This window comes from Oncorhynchus gorbuscha, linkage group LG13 (assembly GCF_021184085.1).
Source record: "Oncorhynchus gorbuscha isolate QuinsamMale2020 ecotype Even-year linkage group LG13, OgorEven_v1.0, whole genome shotgun sequence".
NCBI classification, from domain to species: domain Eukaryota; kingdom Metazoa; phylum Chordata; class Actinopteri; order Salmoniformes; family Salmonidae; genus Oncorhynchus; species Oncorhynchus gorbuscha.
The window spans coordinates 93,992,280-94,016,985 of NC_060185.1; the positions used below are offsets into that span (position 1 = coordinate 93,992,280).

Below are 24,706 nucleotides of genomic sequence, written 5' to 3' on the forward strand. Positions count from 1 at the left end.
TGGGAATTGTTAGATGACTTGTTAGATCTGTGTGTATTAGGTAGTTGTTGGGGAATTGTTAGATTACTTGTTAGATCTGTGTGTATTAGGTAGTTGTTGGGGAATTGTTAGATGACTTGTTAGATCTGTGTGTATTAGGTAGTTGTTGGGAATTGTTAGATGACTTGTTAGATCTGTGTGTATTAGGTAGTTGTTGGGAATTGTTAGATTACTTGTTAGATCTGTGTGTATTAGGTAGTTGTTGGGAATTGTTAGATTACTTGTTAGATCTGTGTGAATTAGGTAGTTGTTGGGGAATTGTTAGATGACTTGTTAGATCTGTGTGTATTAGGTAGTTGTTGGGGAATTGTTAGATGACTTGTTAGATCTGTGTGTATTAGGTAGTTGTTGTGGAATTGTTAGATTACTTGTTAGATCTGTGTGTATTAGGTAGTTGTTGGGGAATTGTTAGATTACTTGTTAGATCTGTGTGTATTAGGTAGTTGTTGGGGAATTGTTAGATTACTTGTTAGATCTGTGTGTATTAGGTAGTTGTTGGGGAATTGTTAGATTACTTGTTAGATCTGTGTGTATTAGGTAGTTGTTGGGGAATTGTTAGATGACTTGTTAGATCTGTGTGTATTAAGTAGTTGTTGGGGAATTGTTAGATTACTTGTTAGATATTTCTGCATTGTCGGAACTAGAAGCACAAGCATTTCGCTACACTCACAATAACATCTGCTAACCATGTGTATGTGACCAATAACATCTGCTAACCATGTGTATGTGACCAATAACATCTGCTAACCATGTGTATGTGACCAATAACATCTGCTAACCATGTGCATGTGACAAATCAAATTTGATTTGATTTTTTATTTGATTTGATGTTTAATGTACAAGAGTTATAAGATGAGATGGTATCAAATACCCTGGGTTGTTCTGAACAGAACGAGCCTCTGTTTTGTCTATCGTGAAGATAATTCACAGCGCAACACACACATGAAGGGCCATCATGACCCCTGTCAATGCTCACCAAAAAATCACTATCTGTTTCTCTGAAATTGGCCCTTATGTTAGATCTTATGTTATAACTTATCTAGTCATGTTGAACATGAACAAGCTTCAAAATCATGCCCACCTGACCCAGGTTATGATTTATAATGGACTGCTTGCTGTAGTTCCCCAAAGCCACCACTAGGGGAGCTCTTTAAAACACTTCATAGTTGAAGACTGTTCTTTGAGTCATAAAAAGTGCATTAAAATAGGAAACTGTGCACACTTTGGAGAGGTGTGTGTGTCCCCATTTGGAGACTCCAGTTCGTCCTCTCACTCAAACCCTTGTTTTGTCTTATGTTGCACCTACACTAAACTATTACCAGGAATAGTCAGGTTACTGAATGAATCCAGAGTATTTTCATAAAGTACAGTACATGTGAAATGCACATCAAATCAACAGGGAAATGTTTGGATTCAGTCTAGTGTCAGGTGAACTGTTGTGTCCTCTCACCTTTTGATCTAATACTTGTTCCCTTGTTCCCTTGTTCCCTTTCAGTTGCTACCATGGTTACGCATGTGCTTTTTATATTTGTTCTGTAAGAAACATTTACACGTAGCCCTATCCATAAAAGGCTGATTCCCACCAGTCTAAAGGGTTGATTGGTTGATCATTATCATATTGGCTAATCTCCTCTCATCATGATCCTGTCAGGAACGTCCAGCGTGGCGAGGGCTTGGAGCGGAACCTTTGATGACCTCATCGGCAACGCCATGGGGAACTTCTTCAAAGAAAACGTAAACATGAACCTCCCGGGCCTCGCAGAATACCCAGACTTCTTTGCTGCTGGACTCATTATGCTCCTGGCAGGTAAACTGAATCTGATGATTGATTGATCATTGGTAAACTGAATTAAAACTGACTGATTGATGTTGATCATTGATCATTGGTTCGTTTAACCACAAAACTAGATGATGGTGATGATGATGATGCATTAAAACTGTCGGGTACTGGTGATGATGGTGATGATGATGCTGCTGATTGATCATTGGTTCGTTTAACCACATAGAGACGTTAAAACTGTCGGGTACTGGTGATGATGATGTTGATGGTGTAGATGATCACATGTTTCCATCCTGTGAAGGTCTGCTGGCCTTCGGCGTCCAGGAATCGGCAATAGTCAACAAGATCTTCACGGCCGTCAACATCCTGGTACTTCTGTTTGTCATTGTAGCGGGCTTCGTCAAGGGAGACATCCGTAACTGGCAGATCAGTCAGGAGGAGCTCATCATCGCCACAGCAGAATTACAGTATGCAACCATGTTTCATTACAATACAAAACGTTTGAGTACAACACATGAGATATCCTTCATCATTTTTTATATTTTTTATTTTACCTTTATTTTACTAGGCAAGTCAGTTAAGAACAAATTCTTATTTTCAATGACGGCCTAGGAATAGTGGGTTAACTGCCTGTTCAGGGGCAGAACGACAAATTTGTACCGTGTCAGCTCGGGGATTCGAATTTGCAACCTTATGGTTACTAGTACAACACTCTAACCACTAGGCTACTCTGCCGCCCCATCATACCAAACTTGCTAGCAACTGCAGTGGATGTTGAGCACATGTCTATACAGGCACATGTGTGTGAGGATGTTATAGCTGTGGTATTAGCAGGAAATATTAGCGTGAATCCTTCAACCAAGATCTATGGAAAACCAGAGAAGATTGGAAAGGTACTATTCTGCAACCATATGTACATGGTCTTCTCCAGGAACCTAACGTCTACAGTCAACGTGACCAGTATATACAGTGCCTTGCGAAAGTATTCGGCCCCCTTGAACTTTGCGACCTTTTGCCACATTTCAGGCTTCAAACATAAAGATATAAAACTGTATTTTTTTGTGAAGAATCAACAACAAGTGGGACACAATCATGAAGTGGAACGACATTTATTGGATATTTCAAACTTTTTTTTAACAAATCAAAAACTGAAAAATTGGGCGTGCAAAATTATTCAGCCCCTTTACTTTCAGTGCAGCAAACTCTCTCCAGAAGTTCAGTGAGGATCTCTGAATGATCCAATGTTGACCTAAATGACTAATGATGATAAATACAATCCACCTGTGTGTAATCAAGTCTCCGTATCAATGCACCTGCACTGTGATAGTCTCAGAGGTCCGTTAAAAGCGCAGAGAGCATCATGAAGAACAAGGAACACACCAGGCAGGTCCGAGATACTGTTGTGAAGAAGTTTAAAGCCGGATTTGGATACAAAAAGATTTCCCAAGCTTTAAACATCCCAAGGAGCACTGTGCAAGCGATAATATTGAAATGGAAGGAGTATCAGACCACTGCAAATCTACCAAGACCTGGACGTCCCTCTAAACTTTCAGCTCATACAAGGAGAAGACTGATCAGAGATGCAGCCAAGAGGCCCATGATCACTCTGGATGAACTGCAGAGATCTACAGCTGAGGTGGGAGAATCTGTCCATAGGACAACAAACAGTTGTATATTGCAACAAATCTGGCCTTTATGGAAGAGTGGCAAGAAGAAACCCATTTCTTAAAGATAAGTGTCGTTTAAAGTTTGCCACAAGCTACCTGGGAGACACACCAAACATGTGGAAGAAGGTGCTCTGGTCAGATGAAACCAAAATTGAACTTTTTGGCAACAATGCAAAACGTTATGTTTGGCGTAAAAGCAACACAGCTCATCACCCTGAACACACCATCCCCACTGTCAAACATGGTGGTGGCAGCATCATGGTTTGGGCCTGCTTTTCTTCAGCAGGGACAGGGAAGATGGTTAAAATTGATGGGAAGATGGATGGAGCCAAATACAGGACCATTCTGGAAGAAAACCTGATGGTGTCTGCAAAAGACCTGAGACTGGGACGGAGATTTGTCTTCCAACAAGACAATGATCCAAAACATAAAGCAAAATCTACAATGGAATGGTTCAAAAATAAACATATCCAGGTGTTAGAATGGCCAAGTCAAAGTCCAGACCTGAATCCAATCGAGAATCTGTGGAAAGAACTGAAAACTGCTGTTCACAAATGCTCTCCATCCAACCTCACTGAGCTCGAGCTGTTTTGCAAGGAGGAATGGGAAAAAATTTCAGTCTCTCGATGTGCAAAACTGATAGACACATACCCCAAGCGACTTACAGCTGTAATCGCAGCAAAAGGCGGCGCTACAAAGTATTAACTTAAGGGGGCTGAATAATTTTGCACGCCCAATTTTTCAGTTTTTGATTTGTTAAAAAATTTGTAATATCCAATAAATGTCGTTCGACTTCATGATTGTGTCCCACTTGTTCTTGATTCTTCACAAACAAATACAGTTTTATATCTTTATGTTTGAAGCCTGAAATGTGGCAAAAGGTCGCAAAGTTCAAGGGGGCCGAATACTTTCGCAAGGCACTGTATGTCCTGTATTGTGATCTCTCCAGGAACCTAACCTCTACAGTCAACATGACCAGTATATATGTCCTGTATTGGAACCTATCTACAGTCAACATGACCAGTATATATGTCCTGAATTGTGACCTCTCCAGGAACCTAACCTCTACAGTCAACATGACCAGTATATATGTCCTGTATTGTGACCTCTCCAGGAACCTAACCTCTACAGTCAACGTGACCAGTATGTATGGGGCTGGAGGGTTCTTCCCGTACGGTTTCGACGGGACAATCGCTGGAGCCGCTACCTGTTTCTACGCCTTCGTAGGCTTCGACTGCATCGCCACAACAAGTAATCTTTGATCTCTAAACATGTGCAGACACATTAACCTATATACAGAAACACTTCCATCTTACAGAAACACTGATCAAGCCAGGAGCTTCTCCAAACTTTTTCCATATAGTATCTTTAGTAATGTATACTCTACTCAGAATGCTTAGGCATACTGTAACAGTCAATATTCTACATGATGAAACCTTGCTTGCTTAATTGACCAGTATTGGCTGATTGATTGATCAACTGGTTGGCCAATCGACTGATGGATTGATTGTATTGACAGATCTTCATGAATTAATTAATTCATTCATTGTCTCTCTCCAGGTGAGGAGGTAAAGAACCCTCAGAAGTCCATCCCGCTGGGTATCGTGGCGTCTCTCCTCATTTGTTTCCTGGCCTACTTCGCCGTGTCGGCAGCCCTCACTCTGATGATGCCCTACTACCTGCTGAATGTTAATAGCCCGCTGCCCGTGGCCTTCATGCACATCGGCTGGGGGCCCGCCAAGTATGTGGTGGCTGTCGGTTCACTCTGCGCCCTCTCCACCAGGTAAGTAGGAGAACGCGGGAAGTCCCTGGTCGATGATGTCACCAGGCGTCATTACAGTTAGTCAGTTGACCGGTTTGTCTCTGTCTGTCTGTCTGTCTGTCTGTCTGTCTGTCTGTCTGTCTGTCTGTCTGTCTGTCTGTCTGTCTGTCTGTCTGTCTGTCTGTCTGTCTGTCTGTCTGTCTGTCTGTCTGTCTGTCTGTCTGTCTGTCTGTCTGTCTGTCTGTCTGTCTATCTGTTTCCTGTACAGTCGTGGCCAAAAGTTTTGAGAATGACACAAATATTAATTTCCACAAAGTTTGCTGCTTTATTGTCTTTATATATTTTTGTCAGATGTTACTATGGAATACTGAAGTATAATTACAAGCATTTCATACGTGTCAAAGGCTTTTATTGACAATTATACGAAGTTGATGCAAAGAGCCAATATTTGCTCTGTTGACCCTTCTTTGTCAAGACCTCTGCAATCCGCTCTAGCATGATGTCAATTAACTTCTGGGCCACATCCTGACTGATGGCATGATGTCAATTAACTTCTGGGCCACATCCTGACTGGCAGCCCATTCTTGCATAATCAATGATTGGAGTTTGTCAGAATTTGTGGGTTTTGTTTGTCCACCCGCCTCTTGAGGATTGACCACAAGTTATCAATGGGATTAAGGTCTGGGGAGTTTCCTGGCTATGGACCCAAAATATCGATGTTTTGTTCCCCAAGCCACTTAGTTATAACTTTTGCCTTATGGCAAGGTCCTCAGCAGTCCAATCCCTGTACCTTTTGCAGAATATCAGTCTGTCCCTGATGTTTTTCCTGGAGAGAAGTGGCTTCTTTGCTGCCCTTCTTGACACCAGGCCATCCTCTAAAAGTCTTCGCCTCACTGTGCGTGCAGATGTACTCACACCTGCTTGCTGTCATTCCTGAGCAAGCTCTGTACTGGTGGTGCCCCGATCCCGCAGCTGAATCAACTTTAGGAGACAGATCTGGTGCTTGCTGGACTTTCTTGAGCGCCCTGAAGCCTTCTTCACAACAATTGAACCGCTCTCCTTGAAGTTCTTAATGATCCGATAAATGGTTGATTTAGGCGCAATCTTACTGGCAGCAATATCCTTGCCTGTGAATCCCTTTTTGTGCAAAGCAATGTTGACGGCAAGTGTTTCCTTGCAGGTAACCATGGTTGACAGAGGAAGAACAATGATTCCAAGCACCACCCTCCTTTTGAAGCTTCCAGTCTGTTATTCGAACTGAATCAACATGACAGAGTGACGTCATTTCCGGTCACAACTTGCAGGCTTGTTTTCAAATTGCTGTGCGTTTTGTTGCCAACCTATTTTGCTACCTGACAACTTTACGGGTTTCACTTTTTTAATTACCGTTCATATATTTATTTTTTCCTCGACTTTTTCACTCCGGACGCTTTATCTGGACACGATTCGTCAGGACCTCCAACAGCCGAAGCTAAGTAGTAACATTAACATGATGCCTTCTAATTGCAGCCGCTGTGCTCGCCTTACGGCGAGGATAGCTGTACTGCAAGCCCAGCTTCAGACGCAATCGTTAGGCAAGGGTAATTTCAGTGTAGGAAAGGATGAAACAGCGTCTGTGCCACCAGTAAGTACAGATAGTAGTATAAATCCCTGGCACAGTCCCCGCAGCCGGACAACTTTCTCACGGTTTCTGGTAGGAAATGCTGTAGGAACGCTCAACCGGTGTCGCTCATTCAGCAGACAGAAACTTTCAACCGGTTCTCCCCATTAAGCAGCGGGTCGGTGTCAGAGGCCGAGTCTTCTCTGGTCTCTACTCCTCCCGTTACGGGGTCTGAGACGCCGAAGCTTCCCACCATTAGCTCTGACAAATTGAAAACTCTAGTCATTGGCGACTCCATTACCCGCAGTATTAGACTTAAAGCGAATCATCCAGCGATCATACACTGTTTACCCGGGGCAGGGCTACCGACGTTAAGGCTAATCTGAAGATGGTGCTGGCTAAAGCTAAAACTGGCGAGTGTAGAGAGTATAGAGATATTGTTATCCACGTCGGCACCAACGATGTTAGGATGAAACAGTCAGAGATCACCAAGCGCAACATAGCTTCTGCGTGCATATCAGCTAGAAAGATGTGTCGGCATCGAGTAATTGTCTCTGGCCCCCTCCCAGTTAGGGGGTGATGAGCTCTACAGCAGAGTCTCACAACTCAATCGCTGGTTGAAAACTGTTTTCTGCCCCTCCCAAAAGATAGAATTTGTAGATAATTGGCCCTCTTTCTGGGACTCGCCCACAAACAGGACCAAGCCTGACCTGCTGAGGAGTGACGGACTCCATCCTAGCTGGAGGGGTGCTCTCATCTTATCTGCCAACATAGACAGGGCTCTAACTCCTCTAGCTCCACAATGAAATAGGGTGCAGGCCAGGCAGCAGGCTATTAGCCAGCCTGCCAGCATAGTGGAGTCTGCCACTAGCATAGTTAGTGTAGTCAGCTTAGCTATCACCATTGAGACCGTGTCTGTGCCTCGACCTGGGTTGGGCAAAACTAAACATGGCGGTGTTTGCCTTAGCAATCTCACTAGGATAAAGACCACCTCCATTCCTGTCATTACTGAAAGAGATCATGATACCTCACATCTCAAAATAGGGCTACTTAATGTTAGATCCCTTACTTCAAAGGCAATTATAGTCAATGAACTAATCACTGATCATAATCTTGATGTGATTGGCCTGACTGAAACATGGCTTAAGCCTGATGAATTTACTGTGTTAAATGAGGCCTCACCTCCTGGCTACACTAGTGACCATATCCCCGTGCATCCCGCAAAGGCGGAGGTGTTGCTAACATTTACGATAGCAAATTTCAATTTACAAAAAAAGAAAATGACGTTTTCGTCTTTTGAGCTTCTAGTCATGAAATCTATGCAGCCTACTCAATCACTTTTTATAGCTACTGTTTACAGGCCTCCTGGGCCATATACAGCGTTTCTCACTGAGTTCCCTGAATTCCTATCAGACCTTGTAGTCATTGCAGATAATATTCTAATCTTTGGTGACTTTAATATTCACATGGAAAAGTCCACAGACCCACTCCAAAAGGCTTTTGGAGCCATCATCGACTCAGTGGGTTTTGTCCAACATGTCTCTGGACCCACTCACTCTCACAGTCATACGCTGGACCTAGTTTTGTCCCATGGAATAAATGTTGTGGATCTTAATGTTTTTCCTCATAATCCTGGACTATCAGACCACCATTTTATTACGTTTGCAATTGCAACAAATAATCTGCTCAGACCCCAACCAAGGAACATCAAAAGTCGTGCTATAAATTCACAGACAACACAAAGATTCCTTGATGCCCTTCCAGACTCCCTCTGCCTACCCAAGGACGCCAGAGGACAAAAATCCGTTAACCACCTAACTGAGGATCTCAATTTAACCTTGCGCAATACCCTAGATGCAGTTGCACCCCTAAAAACTAAAAAAATGTCTCATAAGAAACTAGCTCCATGGTACACAGAAAATACCCGAGCTCTGAAGCAAGCTTCCAGAAAATTGGAACGGAAATGGCGCCACACCAAACTGGAAGTCTTCCGACTAGCTTGGAAGGATGGTACCGTGCAGTACCGAAGAGCCCTTACTGCTGCTCGATCGTCCTATTTTTCTAACTTAATTGAGGAAAATAAGAACAATCCGAAATTCCTTTTTGATACTGTGGCAAAGCTAACTAAAAAGCAGCATTCCCCAAGAGAGGATGACTTGCACTTTAGCAGTGATAAATTCATGAACTTCTTTGAGGAAAAGATTATGATTATTAGAAAGCAAATTACGGACTCCTCTTTAAACCTGCGTATTCCTCCAAACCTCAGTTGTCCTGAGTCTGCACAACTCTGCCAGGACCTAGGATCAAGAGAGACGCTCAAGTGTTTTAGTACTATATCTCTTGACACAATGATGAAAATAATCATGGCCTCTAAACCTTCAAGCTGTATACTGGACCCTATTCCAACTAAACTACTGAAAGAGCTGCTTCCTGTGCTTGGCCCTCCTATGTTGAACATAATAAACGGCTCTCTATCCACTGGATGTGTACCAAACTCACTAAAAGTGGCAGTAATAAAGCCTCTCTTGAAAAAGCCAAACCTTGACCCAGAAAATATAAAAAACTATCGGCCTATATCAAATCTTCCATTCCTCTCAAAGATTTTAGAGAAGGCTGTTGCGCAGCAACTCACTGCCTTCCTGAAGACAAACAATGTATACGAAATGCTTCAGTCTGGTTTTAGACCCCATCATAGCACTGAGACGGCACTTGTGAAGGTGGTAAATGACATTTTGATGGCATCGGACCGAGGCTCTGCATCTGTCCTCGTGCTCCTAGACCTTAGTGCTGCTTTTGATACCATCGATCACCACATTCTTTTGGAGAGATTGGAAACCCAAATTGGTCTACACGGACATGTTCTGGCCTGGTTTAGGTCTTATCTGTCGGAAAGATATCAGTTTGTCTCTGTGAATGGTTTGTCCTCTGACAAATCAACTGTACATTTCGGTGTTCCTCAAGGTTCTGTTTTAGGACCACTATTGTTTTCACTATATATTTTACCTCTTGGGGATGTTATTCGAAAACATAATGTAAACTTTCACTGCTATGCGGATGACACACAGCTGTACATTTCAATGAAACACGGTGAAGCACCAAAATTGCCCTCGCTAGAAGCATGTGTTTCAGACATAAGGAAGTGGATGGCTGCAAACTTTCTACTATTAAACTCGGACAAAACAGAGATGCTTGTTCTAGGTCCCAAGAAACAAAGAGATCTTCTGTTGAATCTGACAATTAATCTTAATGGTTGTACAGTCGTCTCAAATAAAACTGTGAAGGACCTCGGCGTTACTCTGGACCCTGATCTCTCTTTTGAAGAACATATCAAGACCATTTCGAGGACAGCTTTTTTCCATCTACGTAACATTGCAAAAATCAGAAACTTTCTGTCCAAAAATGATGCAGAAAAATTAATCCATGCTTTTGTCACTTCTAGGTTAGACTACTGCAATGCTCTATTTTCCGGCTACCCGGATAAAGCACTAAATAAACTTCAGTTAGTGCTAAATACGGCTGCTAGAATCCTGACTAGAACCAAAAAATTTGATCATATTACTCCAGTGCTAGCCTCTCTACACTGGCTTCCTGTCAAAGCAAGGGCTGATTTCAAGGTTTTACTGCTAACCTACAAAGCATTACATGGGCTTGCTCCTACCTACCTCTCTGATTTGGTCCTGCCGTACATACCTATACGTACGCTACGGTCACAAGACGCAGGCCTCCTAATTGTCCCTAGAATTTCTAAGCAAACAGCTGGAGGCAGGGCTTTCTCCTATAGAGCTCCATTTTTATGGAACGGTCTGCCTACCCATGTCAGAGACGCAAACTCGGTCTCAACCTTTAAGTCTTTACTGAAGACTCATCTCTTCAGTGGGTCATATGATTGAGTGTAGTCTGGCCCAGGAGTGGGAAGGTGAACGGAAAGGCTCTGGAGCAACGAACCGCCCTTGCTGTCTCTGCCTGGCCGGTTCCCCTTTTTCCACTGGGATTCTCTGCCTCTAACCCTGTTACGGGGCTGAGTCACTGGCTTGCTGGGGCTCTCTCGTGCCGTCCCTGGGGGGGTGCGTCACCTGGGTGGGTTGATTCACTGTTGTGGTCGGCCTGTCTGGGTTTCCCCCCTTTGGGTTGTACCGTGTCGGAGATCTGTGTGGGCTATACTCGGCCTTGTCTCAGGATGGTAAGTTGGTGGTTGTAGATTTCCCTCTAGTGGTGTGGGGGCTGTGCTTTGGCAAAGTGGGTGGGGTTATATCCTTCCTGTTTGGCCCTGTCCGGGGTGTCCTCGGATGGGGCCACAGTGTCTCCTGACCCCTCCTGTCTCAGCCTCCAGTATTTATGCTGCAGTAGTTTATGTGTCGGGGGGCTAGGGTCAGTTTGTTTATCTGGAGTACTTCTCCTGTCCTATTCGGTGTCCTGTGTAAATCTAAGTGTGCGTTCTCTAATTCTCTCCTTCTCTCCTTCTTTCTCTCTCTCGGAGGACCTGAGCCCTAGAACCATGCCCCAGGACTACCTGACATGATGACTCCTTGCTGTCCCCAGTCCACCTGGCCATGCTGCTGCTCCAGTTTCAACTGGCCTGGGCCCTAGGACCATGTCCCAGGACTACCTGACATGAGGACTCCTTGCTGTCCCCAGTCCACCTGGCCATGCTCCTGCTCCAGTTTCAACTGTTCTGCCTTACTATTATTCAACCATGCTGGTCATTTATGAACATTTGAACATCTTGGCCACGTTCTGTTATAATCTCCACCCGGCACAGCCAGAAGAGGACTGGCCACCCCACATATGCTCTCTCTAATTCTCTCTTTCTTTCTCTCTCTCGGAGGACCTGAGCCCTAGGACCGTGCCCCAGGACTACCTGACATGATGGCTCCTTGCTGTCCCCAGTCCACCTGACTGTGCTGCTGCTCCAGTTTCAACTGTTCTGCCTTATTATTATTTGACCATGCTGGTCATTTATGAACATTTGAACATCTTGGTCATTTTCTGTTATAATCTCTACCCGGCACAGCCAGAAGAGGACTGGCCACCCCACATAGCCCGGTTCCTCTCTAGGTTTCTTCCTAGGTTTTGGCCTTTCTAGGGAGTTTTTCCTAGCCACCGTGCTTTTACACCTGCATTGTTTGCTGTTTGGGGTTTTAGGCTGGGTTTCTGTACAGCACTTTGAGATATCAGCTGATGTACGAAGGGCTATATAAATAAATTTGATTTGATTTGATTTGATTTGATCTCCAACCTTGTCCTCGTCAACACTCACACCTGTGTTAACGAAAGAATCACTGACATGATGTCAGCTGGTCCTTTTGTGGCAGGGCTGAAATGCAGTGGAAATGTTATTGGGGGATTCAGTTCATTTATTCATGGCAAAGAGGGACTTTGCAATTAATTGCAATTCATCTGATCACTCTTCATAACATTCTGGAGTATATGCAAATTACCATCATACAAACTGAGGCAGCAGACCTTGTGAAAATGTATATTTCTGTCATTCTCAAAACTTTTGGCCACGACTGTACAGTCTGGTGGGTTCCATGTTCCTTGACCTGTTACTGTAACATGTCTGATGGCTCTCTGTGTCTGTCTGTCTCCTGTACAGTCTGTTGGGTTCCATGTTCCCTATGCCCCGCGTGCTGTTTGCTATGGCCAGAGACGGTCTCCTCTTCAAGCCCCTCAGTAAGGTCAGCGCCAGACAAAGTCCTGTCATCGCTACCATCTCCTCCGGGGTCGTAGCAGGTAACACCCCATCCCTCTCTATCTCTCTCTACCCTCTCCTCCGGGGTCACAGCAGGTAACACCCCAACCCTCTCTCTCTCTCTCTCTCTCTCTCTCTCTCTCTCTCTCTCTCTCTCTCTCTCTCTCTCTCTCTCTCTCTCTCTCTCTCTCTCTCTCTCTCTCTCTCTCTCTACCCTCTCCTCCGGGGTCATAGCAGGTAACACCCCATCCCTCTCTATCTCTATCTCTCTCTCTATATCTCTCTCTCTACCCTCTCCTCCGGGGTCATAGCAGGTAACACCCCAACCCTCTCTATATCTCTCTCTACCCTCTCCTCCGGGGTCGTAGCAGGTAACACCCCAACCCTCTCTATCTCTCTCTACCCTCTCCTCCGGGTCGTAGCAGGTAACACCCCAACCCTCTCTATCTCTCTCTACCCTCTCCTCCGGGGTCGTAGCAGGTAACACCCCATCCCTCTCTATCTCTCTCTCTCTACCCTCTCCTCCGGGGTCATAGCAGGTAACATCCCAACCCTCTCTCTCTCTATCTCTCTCTACCCTCTCTATCTCTCTCTATCTCTCTCTACCCTCTCTATCTCTCTCTCTACCCTCTCTATCTCTCTCTACCCTCTCTATCTCTCTCTACCCTCTCCTCCGGGGTCATAGCAGGTAACACCCCAACCCTCTCTATCTCTCTCTCTCTTTCTCTCTCGATCTTTTAGAGATATAAAGAGATTGTTGTGTTTGGCTTTATGATATATTTTGTGTGATGATTTATCTATGGTAAATACTTGAATGCTTGTTTGTTTTCCTTTCCAGCGATAATGGCCCTGGTGTTTGATCTGAAAGCTTTGGTTGACATGATGTCAATTGGGACACTCTTTGCCTACACACTTGTGGCTATATGCATTCTTATACTCAGGTGAGTATTTCCCAATATCTAAACTTAGATGAATAGCAGTCCTCTGTATTGATTTTGCAAAAATAAACGTTACTAAGTTGACTTTATAACATCTAGGTACCAAGAGACCCAATCAGACGACTCAGATCTACAGATCCTTGAATTAAGCACCAAGTCTGGTTGTCTCAAACCGCCATCATTCCCAACATCGGGCACCTCGAAAACAGTCACAGGTTTGACTGTACTGTCTGGTACGAAAAACAGTTTGACAAGAAATCTCCAATACGCCTGTATTTAAAGTTTCCACTTATAACAATGACAAATAATATTATTCAAAGATGGTCTACATTGTAAAGGTGCTGGGGTATCTGAGGTGTGACATTAGGAAGTATTCCTCTCTCTCTGTTCAGTTGTTCTTCTCTCACCCTCTTCCTCTCTCTGTTCAGTTGTTCTTCTCTCACCCTCTTCCTCTCTCTCTGTTCAGTTGTTCTTCTCTCACCCTCTTCCTCTCTCTCTCTGTTCAGTTGTTCTTCTCTCACCCTCTTCCTCTCTCTGTTCAGTTGTTCTTCTCTCACCCTCTTCCTCTCTCTCTGTTCAGTTGTTCTTCTCTCACCCTCTTCCTCTCTTTCTGTTCAGTTGTTCTTCTCTCACCCTCTTCCTCTCTCTCTGTTCAGTTGTTCTTCTCTCACCCTCTTCCTCTCTCTCTGTTCAGTTGTTCTTCTCTCACCCTTTTCCTGTCTCTCTCTGTTCAGTTGTTCTTCTCTCACCCTTTTCCTGTCTCTCTCTGTTCAGTTGTTCTTCTCTCACCCTCTTCCTCTCTCTCTGTTCAGTTGTTCTTCCCTCACCCCTTCCTCTCTCTCTCTGTTCAGTTGTTCTTCTCTCACCCTCTTCCTCTCTCTCTCTCTGTTCAGTTGTTCTTCTCTCACCCTCTTCCTCTCTCTCTCTGTTCAGTTGTTCTTCTCTCACCCTCTTCCTCTCTCTCTCTGTTCAGTTGTTCTTCTCTCACCCTCTTCCTCTCTCTCTCTGTTCAGTTGTTCTTCTCTCACCCTCTTCCTCTCTCTCTCTGTTCAGTTGTTCTTCTCTCACCCTCTTCCTCTCTCTCTGTTCAGTTGTTCTTCTCTCACCCTCTTCCTCTCTCTCTGTTCAGTTGTTCTTCTCTCACCCTCTTCCTCTCTCTCTGTTCAGTTGTTCTTCTCTCACCCTCTTCCTCTCTCTCTCTGTTCAGTTGTTCTTCCCTCACCCCTTCCTCTCTCTCTGTTCAGTTGTTCTTCTCTCACCCTCTTCCTCTCTCTCTGTTCAGTTGTTCTTCTCTCACCCTCTTCCTCTCTCTCTCTGTTCAGTTGTTCTTCTCTCACCCTCTTCCTCTCTCTCTGTTCAGTTGTTCTTCTCTCACCCTCTTCCTCTCTCTCTGTTAAGTTGTTCTTCTCTCACCCTCTTCCTCTCTCTCTCTGTTCAGTTGTTCTTCTCTCACCCTCTTCCTCTCTCTCTGTTCAGTTGTTCTTCCCTCACCCCTTCCTCTCTCTCTGTTCAGTTGTTCTTCTCTCACCCTCTTCCTCTCTCTCTGTTCAGCTGTTCTTCTCTCACCCTCTTCCCCTCTCTCTCTGTTCAGTTGTTCTTCTCTCACCCTCTTCCTCTCTCTCTGTTCAGTTGTTCTTCTCTCACCCTCTTCCTCTCTCTCTCTGTTCAGTTGTTCTTCCCTCACCCCTTCCCCTCTCTCTCTCTCTCTCTCTCTCTCTCTCTCTCTCTCTCTCTCTCTCTCTCTCTCTCTCTCTCTCTCTCTCTCTCTCTCCAGTGGTGTGTGTATGCGGTCTGTGCATCCTGCTGACCCAAGCGATAGACGCTATACAGCGGCAGGAGATCTGGAGCATGGTGTGTGTGTCCATCGTAGCCTTCATCCTGCTGGTCCTCGTCATCGTCATCTGGAGGCATCCACAGAACCAAGCCAAGGCTGCTTTCATGGTGAGGAGCATTGTGGGAAGATGGACACCTGCATATACAGGATGTTATCACAGGCTATTGAAACATCGCTGATTAGAGGACATTATCACAGGCTATTGAAACACCGCTGATTAGAGGACATTATCACAGGCTATTGAAACATCGCTGATTAGAGGACATTATCACAGGCTATTGAAACACCGCTGATTAGAGGACATTATCACAGGCTATTGAAACATCCCTGATTAGAGGACATTATCACAGGCTATTGAAACACCGCTGATTAGAGGACATTATCACAGGCTATTGAAACATCGCTGATTAGAGGACATTATCACAGGCTATTGAAACACCGCTGATTAGAGGACATTATCACAGGCTATTGAAACATCGCTGATTAGAGGACATTATCACAGGCTATTGAAACACCGCTGATTAGAGGACATTATCACAGGCTATTGAAACATCGCTGATTAGAGGACATTATCACAGGCTATTGAAACACCGCTGATTAGAGGACATTATCACAGGCTATTGAAACATCCCTGATTAGAGGACATTATCACAGGCTATTGAAACACCGCTGATTAGAGGACATTATCACAGGCTATTGAAACATCGCTGATTAGAGGACATTATCACAGGCTATTGAAACACCGCTGATTAGAGGACATTATCACAGGCTATTGAAACATCGCTGATTAGAGGACATTATCACAGGCTATTGAAACATCGCTGATTAGAGGACATTATCACAGGCTATTCAAACATCGCTGATTAGAGGACATTATCACAGGCTATTGAAACATCGCTGATTAGAGGACATTATCACAGGCTATTCAAACATCGCTGATTAGAGGACATTATCACAGGCTATTGAAACATCGCTCATTAGAGGACATTATCACAGGCTATTGAAACACCGCTGATTAGAGGACATTATCACAGGCTATTGAAACATCGCTGATTAGAGGACATTATCACAGGCTATTGAAACATCGCTGATTAGAGGACATTATCACAGGCTATTCAAACATCGCTGATTAGAGGACATTATCACAGGCTATCGAAACATCCCTGATTAGAGGACATTATCACAGGCTATTGAAACATCGCTGATTAGAGGACATTATCACAGGCTATTGAAACATTGCTGATTAGAGGACGTTATCACAGGCTATTGAAACACCACTGATTCACAATAAGTATCAACCATTATCAGATGCAGCCTAACAGATCGTAATAATGACTCAACCCCAATTTATTTGAACTACAGAACGTTTATCTTTGGGCCCGGGACCCTGTGTGGTACGTCGTTTGTGTCTTTATGTTGACATTACAGTAGAGTTCTCTTACCCCCTGCTGTCTGCTCCCAGGTGCCCTTCCTGCCCGTGCTGCCGGTAGTTAGTGTATTCGTCAACGTCTACCTGATGGTCCAGTTAGGAGGAGACACCTGGATGAGATACGCCATCTGGATGGCTGTAGGTAAGTATTCTACCCGACACTTCTCTACACAATTATACATGCCACTCGCACTAAACTGAGAGGTTGCTAGGGATAGACTGACCCTATATCATTAGGAGTGTGGGTTGTCTAAAGTCAGTTGGAGGTTATAGGTTGGAGAGTTGAGGGTCTCTGTGCTCTCTGTTTTTAGATTGTAAACTCTGATCTTCTACCGTCTCTCTGTCTCACTCTCTCTGTCTCTCTCTCTGTCTCTGTCTCTGTCTCTGTCTCTCTCTCTCTGTGTCTCTCTCTCTCCTTGTCTCGCTCTGTCTCTCTGTCTCTATCTCTGTCTCGCTCTGTCTCTCTCTCTCTCTCTCTCTCTCTCTCTCTCTCTCTCTCTCTCTCTCTCTCTCTCTCTCTCTCTCTCTCTCTCTCTCTCTCTCGCTCTGTCTCTCTCTGTCTCGCTCTCTCTGTCTCGCTCTGACTCTCTCTCTCTCACTCTCTCTGTCTCTGTCTCTGTCTCTGTCTCTGTCTCTCTCTCTCTGTGTCTCTCTCTCTCTCTCTCTGTCTCGCTATGTCTCTCTGTCTCTCTCTGTCTCTCTCTCTCTCTCTCTCTCTCTCTCTCTCTCTCTCTCTCTCTCTCTCTCTCTCTCTCTCTCTCTCTCTCTCTCTCTCTCTCTCTCCCTCCCTCTCTCTGTCTCTCTGTAGGGTTCCTCATCTACTTTGGTTATGGGATCCGTAACAGTGTTCAGAAACAGAGGAACCAGACCAGCCAGGTAAAGATTGAGACCATCAGCGGTGTGATGGAAAAGGAGGCTGTCAAAGAAGAGAAGTTCTGAGGCTGAGTGGAAAGGACAGGACAGGACAGGACAGGACAAAACAGGACAGGACAGGACAGGACAAAACAGGACAGGACAGGACAGGACAGGACAACACAGGACAGGACAGGACAACACAGGACAGGACAAACAGGACAGGACAGGACAGGACAAAACAGGACAGGACAGGACAGGACAAAACAGGACAGGACAACACAGGACAGGACAACACAGGACAGGACAGGACAGGACAACACAGGACAGGACAACACAGGACAGGACAACACAGGACAGGACAACACAGGACAGGACAGGACAGGACAGGACAAAACAGGACAGGACAACACAGGACAGGACAACACAGGACAGGACAACACAGGACATGACAACACAGGACAACACAGGACAGGACAACACAGGACAACACAGGACAGGACAACACAGGACAACACAGGACAGGACAACACAGGACAACACAGGACAGGACAACACAGGACAGGACAACACAGGACAACACAGGACAGGACAACACAGGACAACACAGGACAGGACAACACAGGACAGGACAACACAGGACAACACAGGACAGGACAACACAGGACAACACAGGACAACACAGGACAACACAGGACAAAACAGGACAGGACAACACAGGACATGACAACACAGGACAGGACAACACAGGACAAAACAGGACAACACAGGACAGGACAACACAGGACAACACAGGACAACACAGGACAACACAGGACAACACAACATAGGACAACACAGGACAACACAGGACAACACAGGACAACACAACACAGGACAGGACAACACAGGACAACACAACACAGGACAGGACAACACAGGACATGTCAACACGTGACAACACAACACAGGACATGTCAACACAGGACAACACAGGACAACACAGGACAGCACAGGACAACACAACACAGGACATGTCAACACAGGACAACACAACACAGGACATGTCAACACAGGACATGTCAACACAGGACAACACAGGACAACACAGGACAACACAACACAGGACAGGACAACACAGGACAGGACAACACAGGACAACACAGGACAACACAACACAGGACAGCACAGGACAACACAGGACAACACAGGACAACACAGGACAACACAACACAGGACATGTCAACACAGGACAACACAACACAGGACAGCTCAGGACAACACAGGACAACACAGGACAACACAACACAAGACATGTCAACACAGGACAACACAACACAGGACAACACAGGACAACACAGGACAACACATGTCAACACAGGACAACACAGGACAACACAACACAGGACATGTCAACACAGGACAACACAGGACAACACAACACAGGACAGGACAACACAGGACAGGACAACACAGGACAACACAGGACAACACAGGACAACACAACACAGGACAACACAACACAGGACAACACAGGACAACACAGGACAACACAACACAGGACAGGACAGGACAGGACAAAACAGGACAGGACAACACAGGACAGGACAACACAGGACAGGACAGGACAACACAGGACAGGACAACACAGGACAGGACAACACAGGACAACACAACACAGGACAACACAACACAGGACAACACAGGACAACACAGGACAACACAACACAGGACAGGACAGGACAGGACAAAACAGGACAGGACAACACAGGACAGGACAACACAGGACAGGACAGGACAGGACAACACAGGACAGGACAACACAGGACAGGACAACACAGGACAACACAGGACAGGACAACACAGGACAGGACAACACAGGACAGGACAACACAGGACAACACAGGACAGGACAACACAGGACAACACAGGACAGGACAACACAGGACAACACAGGACAGGACAACACAGGACAACACAGGACAACACAGGACAAAACAGGACAGGACAACACAGGACATGACAACACAGGACAGGACAACACAGGACAAAACAGGACAACACAGGACAGGACAACACAGGACAACACAGGACAACACAGGACAACACAGGACAACACAACATAGGACAACACAGGACAACACAGGACAACACAGGACAACACAACACAGGACAGGACAACACAGGACAACACAACACAGGACAGGACAACACAGGACATGTCAACACGTGACAACACAACACAGGACATGTCAACACAGGACAACACAGGACAACACAGGACAGCACAGGACAACACAACACAGGACATGTCAACACAGGACAACACAACACAGGACATGTCAACACAGGACATGTCAACACAGGACAACACAGGACAACACAGGACAACACAACACAGGACAGGACAACACAGGACAGGACAACACAGGACAACACAGGACAACACAACACAGGACAGCACAGGACAACACAGGACAACACAGGACAACACAGGACAACACAACACAGGACATGTCAACACAGGACAACACAACACAGGACAGCACAGGACAACACAGGACAACACAGGACAACACAACACAGGACATGTCAACACAGGACAACACAACACAGGACAACACAGGACAACACAGGACAACACATGTCAACACAGGACAACACAGGACAACACAACACAGGACATGTCAACACAGGACAACACAGGACAACACAACACAGGACAGGACAACACAGGACAGGACAACACAGGACAACACAGGACAACACAGGACAACACAGGACAACACAACACAGGACAACACAGGACAACACAGGACAACACAACACAGGACAGGACAGGACAGGAAAAAACAGGACAGGACAACACAGGACAGGACAACACAGGACAGGACAGGACAGGACAACACAGGACAGGACAACACAGGACAGGACAACACAGGACAGGACAACACAGGACAGGACAGGACAAAACAGGACAGGACAACACAGGACAGGACAACACAGGACAGGACAACACAGGACATGACAACACAGGACAACACAGGACAACACAGGACAACACAGGACAGGACAACACAGGACAACACAGGACAGGACAACACAGGACAACACAGGACAGGACAACACAGGACAGGACAACACAGGACAACACAGGACAACACAGGACAGGACAACACAGGACAGGACAACACAGGACAACACAGGACAGGACAACACAGGACAACACAGGACAACACAGGACAACACAGGACAAAACAGGACAGGACAACACAGGACATGACAACACAGGACAGGACAACACAGGACAAAACAGGACAACACAGGACAGGACAACACAGGACAACACAGGACAACACAGGACAACACAGGACAACACAACATAGGACAACACAGGACAACACAGGACAACACAGGACAACACAACACAGGACAGGACAACACAGGACAACACAACACAGGACAGGACAACACAGGACATGTCAACACGTGACAACACAACACAGGACATGTCAACACAGGACAACACAGGACAACACAGGACAGCACAGGACAACACAACACAGGACATGTCAACACAGGACAACACAACACAGGACATGTCAACACAGGACATGTCAACACAGGACAACACAGGACAACACAGGACAACACAACACAGGACAGGACAGGACAACACAGGACAGGACAACACAGGACAACACAGGACAACACAACACAGGACAGCACAGGACAACACAGGACAACACAGGACAACACAACACAGGACATGTCAACACAGGACAACACAACACAGGACAGCACAGGACAACACAGGACAACACAGGACAACACAACACAGGACATGTCAACACAGGACAACACAACACAGGACAACACAGAACAACACAGGACAACACATGTCAACACAGGACAACACAGGACAACACAACACAGGACATGTCAACACAGGACAACACAGGACAACACAACACAGGACAGGACAACACAGGACAGGACAACACAGGACAACACAGGACAACACAGGACAACACAACACAGGACAACACAGGACAACACAGGACAACACAACACAGGACAGGACAACACAGGACAACACAGGACAACACAAGACAACACAGGACAACACAGGACAACACAACACAGGACATGTCAACACAGGACAACACAACACAGGACAGCACAGGACAACACAGGACAACACAGGACAGGACAACACAGGACAACACAACACAGGACAGCACAGGACAACACAGGACAGCACAACACAACACAGGACAGCACAGGACAACACAGGACAGCACAACACAACACAGGACAACACAGGACATGACAACACAGGACAACACAACACAGGACAACACAGGACAACACAGGACAGGACAGAAAAGGACTGGGGTTGACAGGACAGGACAGAAAAGGACTGGGGTTGACAGGACAGGACAGAAAAGGACTGGGGTTGACAGGACAGGACAGAGAGAGGTGTTCTGATGTTACAGTGTGTATATTTGTACACAAAGGTTGGTTTATACTTTGTCTAACCACGTCTGTGGACCACTAGAATTTAACAATTGTAGTTGGTCAAAACAACATTTAATTTATAACCATTATGTCTGTATATTTCTACAGTATTTTTTCCAACTTTAAAATAATGTATTTTATGAGGAGATATCACTGTGATTGATAAAATATATTTGTTTCCTCAATGTTTTTTTCATGCAGTATTGGGATAGATAGAACATGAAATGTCCAAAGGAAATGCATTACAAGTTTTGTGGGTTGATTTAGTCAGCTGTTTAGTCCACGTGAGACTGGGTTATGGGTTGATTTAGTCAGCTGTTTAGTCCACGTGAGACTGGGTTATGAGTTTATGATTTAATCTACTTTTACGTCTCTCGATGTTGTAAGAGAGATGGAACATGGAGATAAGTTATTCTCTCTGTATTAATCAGAGGCCATTGAAAGATTGTCTGGCCACACCTCAAGATAACGTCAACTAATGTAACGAGCTCTAACAACTTATCAGATGTAAGTTCTGGCAGTTTACCTGATGTATCATCACTTTTCCATTACAACATGATGAGGGGAAAGTGTTTTCAGAGCAGCAAGAGCAGGTAGTGTGCTTATTAGTGTGCTTGTCGAAAGAGAGAACGACTGTTGTATTCTTACATACTCCAGGCTTATTAGTGTGCTTGTCTAAAGAGAGAACGACTGTTGTAATAATATAATATAATAATATTCTTACATACTCCAGGCTTATTAGTGTGCTTGTCGAAAGAGAGAACGACTGTTGTATTCTTACATACTCCAGGCTTATTACATTTACATTTACATTTAAGTCATTTAGCAGACGCTCTTATCCAGAGCGACTTACAAATTGGTGCATTCACCTTATGACATCCAGATATTAGTGTGCTTGCCTACCAGGTTGTTTGAGAAAATCACATTGATACTATTTTTACTTTTTGAACTATGAAGACAAAAAATACAGAACATTTAAATGGTCTTAGATTTACAATGTAGATTTTATTGGGATAGTCTATATATAGATACTCTTCAACTGTTTATGCTAGTCGCATCCCAAAAAATCATGGGACCATTTTTCCATTTTTTTTTTTTAACTTACTGTATGTACTACCATCAAAATCATTTTTGGATAGTTGAAGCAAGCACACAAATTAAAAAAGAATATTCAGGAAAATTACCCTTGCTAATACATTTTTAAAATTTTTGTCATAAATATACACAGTATGTTGGAGTCCATTCAACCAGTTTCGTTGATGTTTTGTTTCCTGTGAACTAAGATGTGACTGACGATGTGCTAAAGTTTTTAAATATTTTTATTTATTTAAACCTTTATTTAACTAGGCAAGTCAGTTTAAGAACAAATTCTTATTGACAATGACGGCGTGGCAGGTAGCTTAGTGTAATGCTTTATCCTACTTGTCAACTTGTGATTGTCCAAGAAACGATACAGGAAGGAAGCATGTTTTATATCCAAAGTACATTTATTGTGGCATTTCATAGGGTCCAGTTTAATACATGTTTCAAAACATTAACGCGTGTAGAATGTAAATACGAATCCCCAACCCCCCACCCCCCCCAAAAATTGTTTTTTTCTAGTGCATAGCTTATTTCAAGATTTTAACACAATAATGTTTCATTGTTTCATAATGTAAATATGAAAATTTGTATGTATACAATGCTGATATCCCAAATAAACTTGATCATATCCCATTTTTCGTCAAAGCCTTCTTACTTAGGTCATTCATAAACTGCAACACACATGTTTTCCATTGACCGAGCCGGTGATGTAGGCGGTGCTAAGCTGGGATAAAGAGCTAGCATAGCTTGTATCCCATATAGCACCATATTCCCTATATAGTGCACTACTTTTGACTGGTTCTTATATGGCTCTAGTGCAATTTGGGACATGTTCATAGCGTGACACTTACCTCCCTGTGTTCATGGGGAACAAGAGAACCATTCACATGTTGTTACCTAGGCCATGCCATAATAATGGCTTAGCAAGTCATTCCTAAAGCAAGGTTTAGCACACTCACACAGCAGAGACATCTAGACCTGAGATACAGTAGAGTTTATTAGGTAGGACGCAGTACATTCCAGTAGTCTGCTCTTTAATTACCCCATACAGGGTACATTCCAGTAGTCTACTCTTTAATTACCCCATACAGGGTACATTCCAGTAGTCTACTCTTTAATTACCCCAGACAGGGTACATTCCAGTAGTCTACTATTTAATTACCCCAGACAGGGTACATTCCAGTAGTCTACTCTTTAATTACCCCAGACAGGGTACATTCCAGTAGTCTACTCTTTAATTACCCCAGACAGGGTACATTCCAGTAGTCTACTCTTTAATTACCCCATACAGGGTACATTCCAGTAGTCTACTCTTTAATTACCCCATACAGGGTACATTCCAGTAGTCTACTCTTTAATTACCCCAGACAGGGTACATTCCAGTAGTCTAATCTTTAATTACCCCAGACAGGGTACATTCCAGTAGTCTACTCTTTAATTACCCCAGACAGGGTACATTCCAGTAGTCTACTCTTTAATTACCCCATACAGGGTACATTCCAGTAGTCTACTCTTTAATTACCCCAGACA

At 44.7% G+C, this 24,706-nt stretch overlaps 1 protein-coding gene across 2 annotated transcripts in view; it reads left to right on the plus strand.

Annotated features, from left to right (window-relative positions):
• The window catches only part of LOC123993746 (cationic amino acid transporter 2-like), a 34,036-nt gene extending 16,226 nt beyond the window's left edge, over window positions 1-17,810 (plus strand). For both annotated transcript variants that reach the window (XM_046296194.1, XM_046296195.1), the window contains exons 5-14: window positions 1,691-1,846; window positions 2,121-2,286; window positions 4,601-4,737; window positions 5,047-5,269; window positions 12,445-12,581; window positions 13,379-13,481; window positions 13,578-13,711; window positions 15,253-15,419; window positions 16,775-16,883; window positions 17,550-17,810. In XM_046296194.1, coding sequence (XP_046152150.1) covers window positions 1,691-1,846; window positions 2,121-2,286; window positions 4,601-4,737; window positions 5,047-5,269; window positions 12,445-12,581; window positions 13,379-13,481; window positions 13,578-13,711; window positions 15,253-15,419; window positions 16,775-16,883; window positions 17,550-17,680 — 1,463 coding nt within the window. In that variant the 3' untranslated portion in view covers window positions 17,681-17,810. The remainder of the gene's footprint in view (window positions 1-1,690; window positions 1,847-2,120; window positions 2,287-4,600; window positions 4,738-5,046; window positions 5,270-12,444; window positions 12,582-13,378; window positions 13,482-13,577; window positions 13,712-15,252; window positions 15,420-16,774; window positions 16,884-17,549) is intronic.
• The last annotated feature ends 6,896 nt before the right edge of the window (window positions 17,811-24,706 follow it).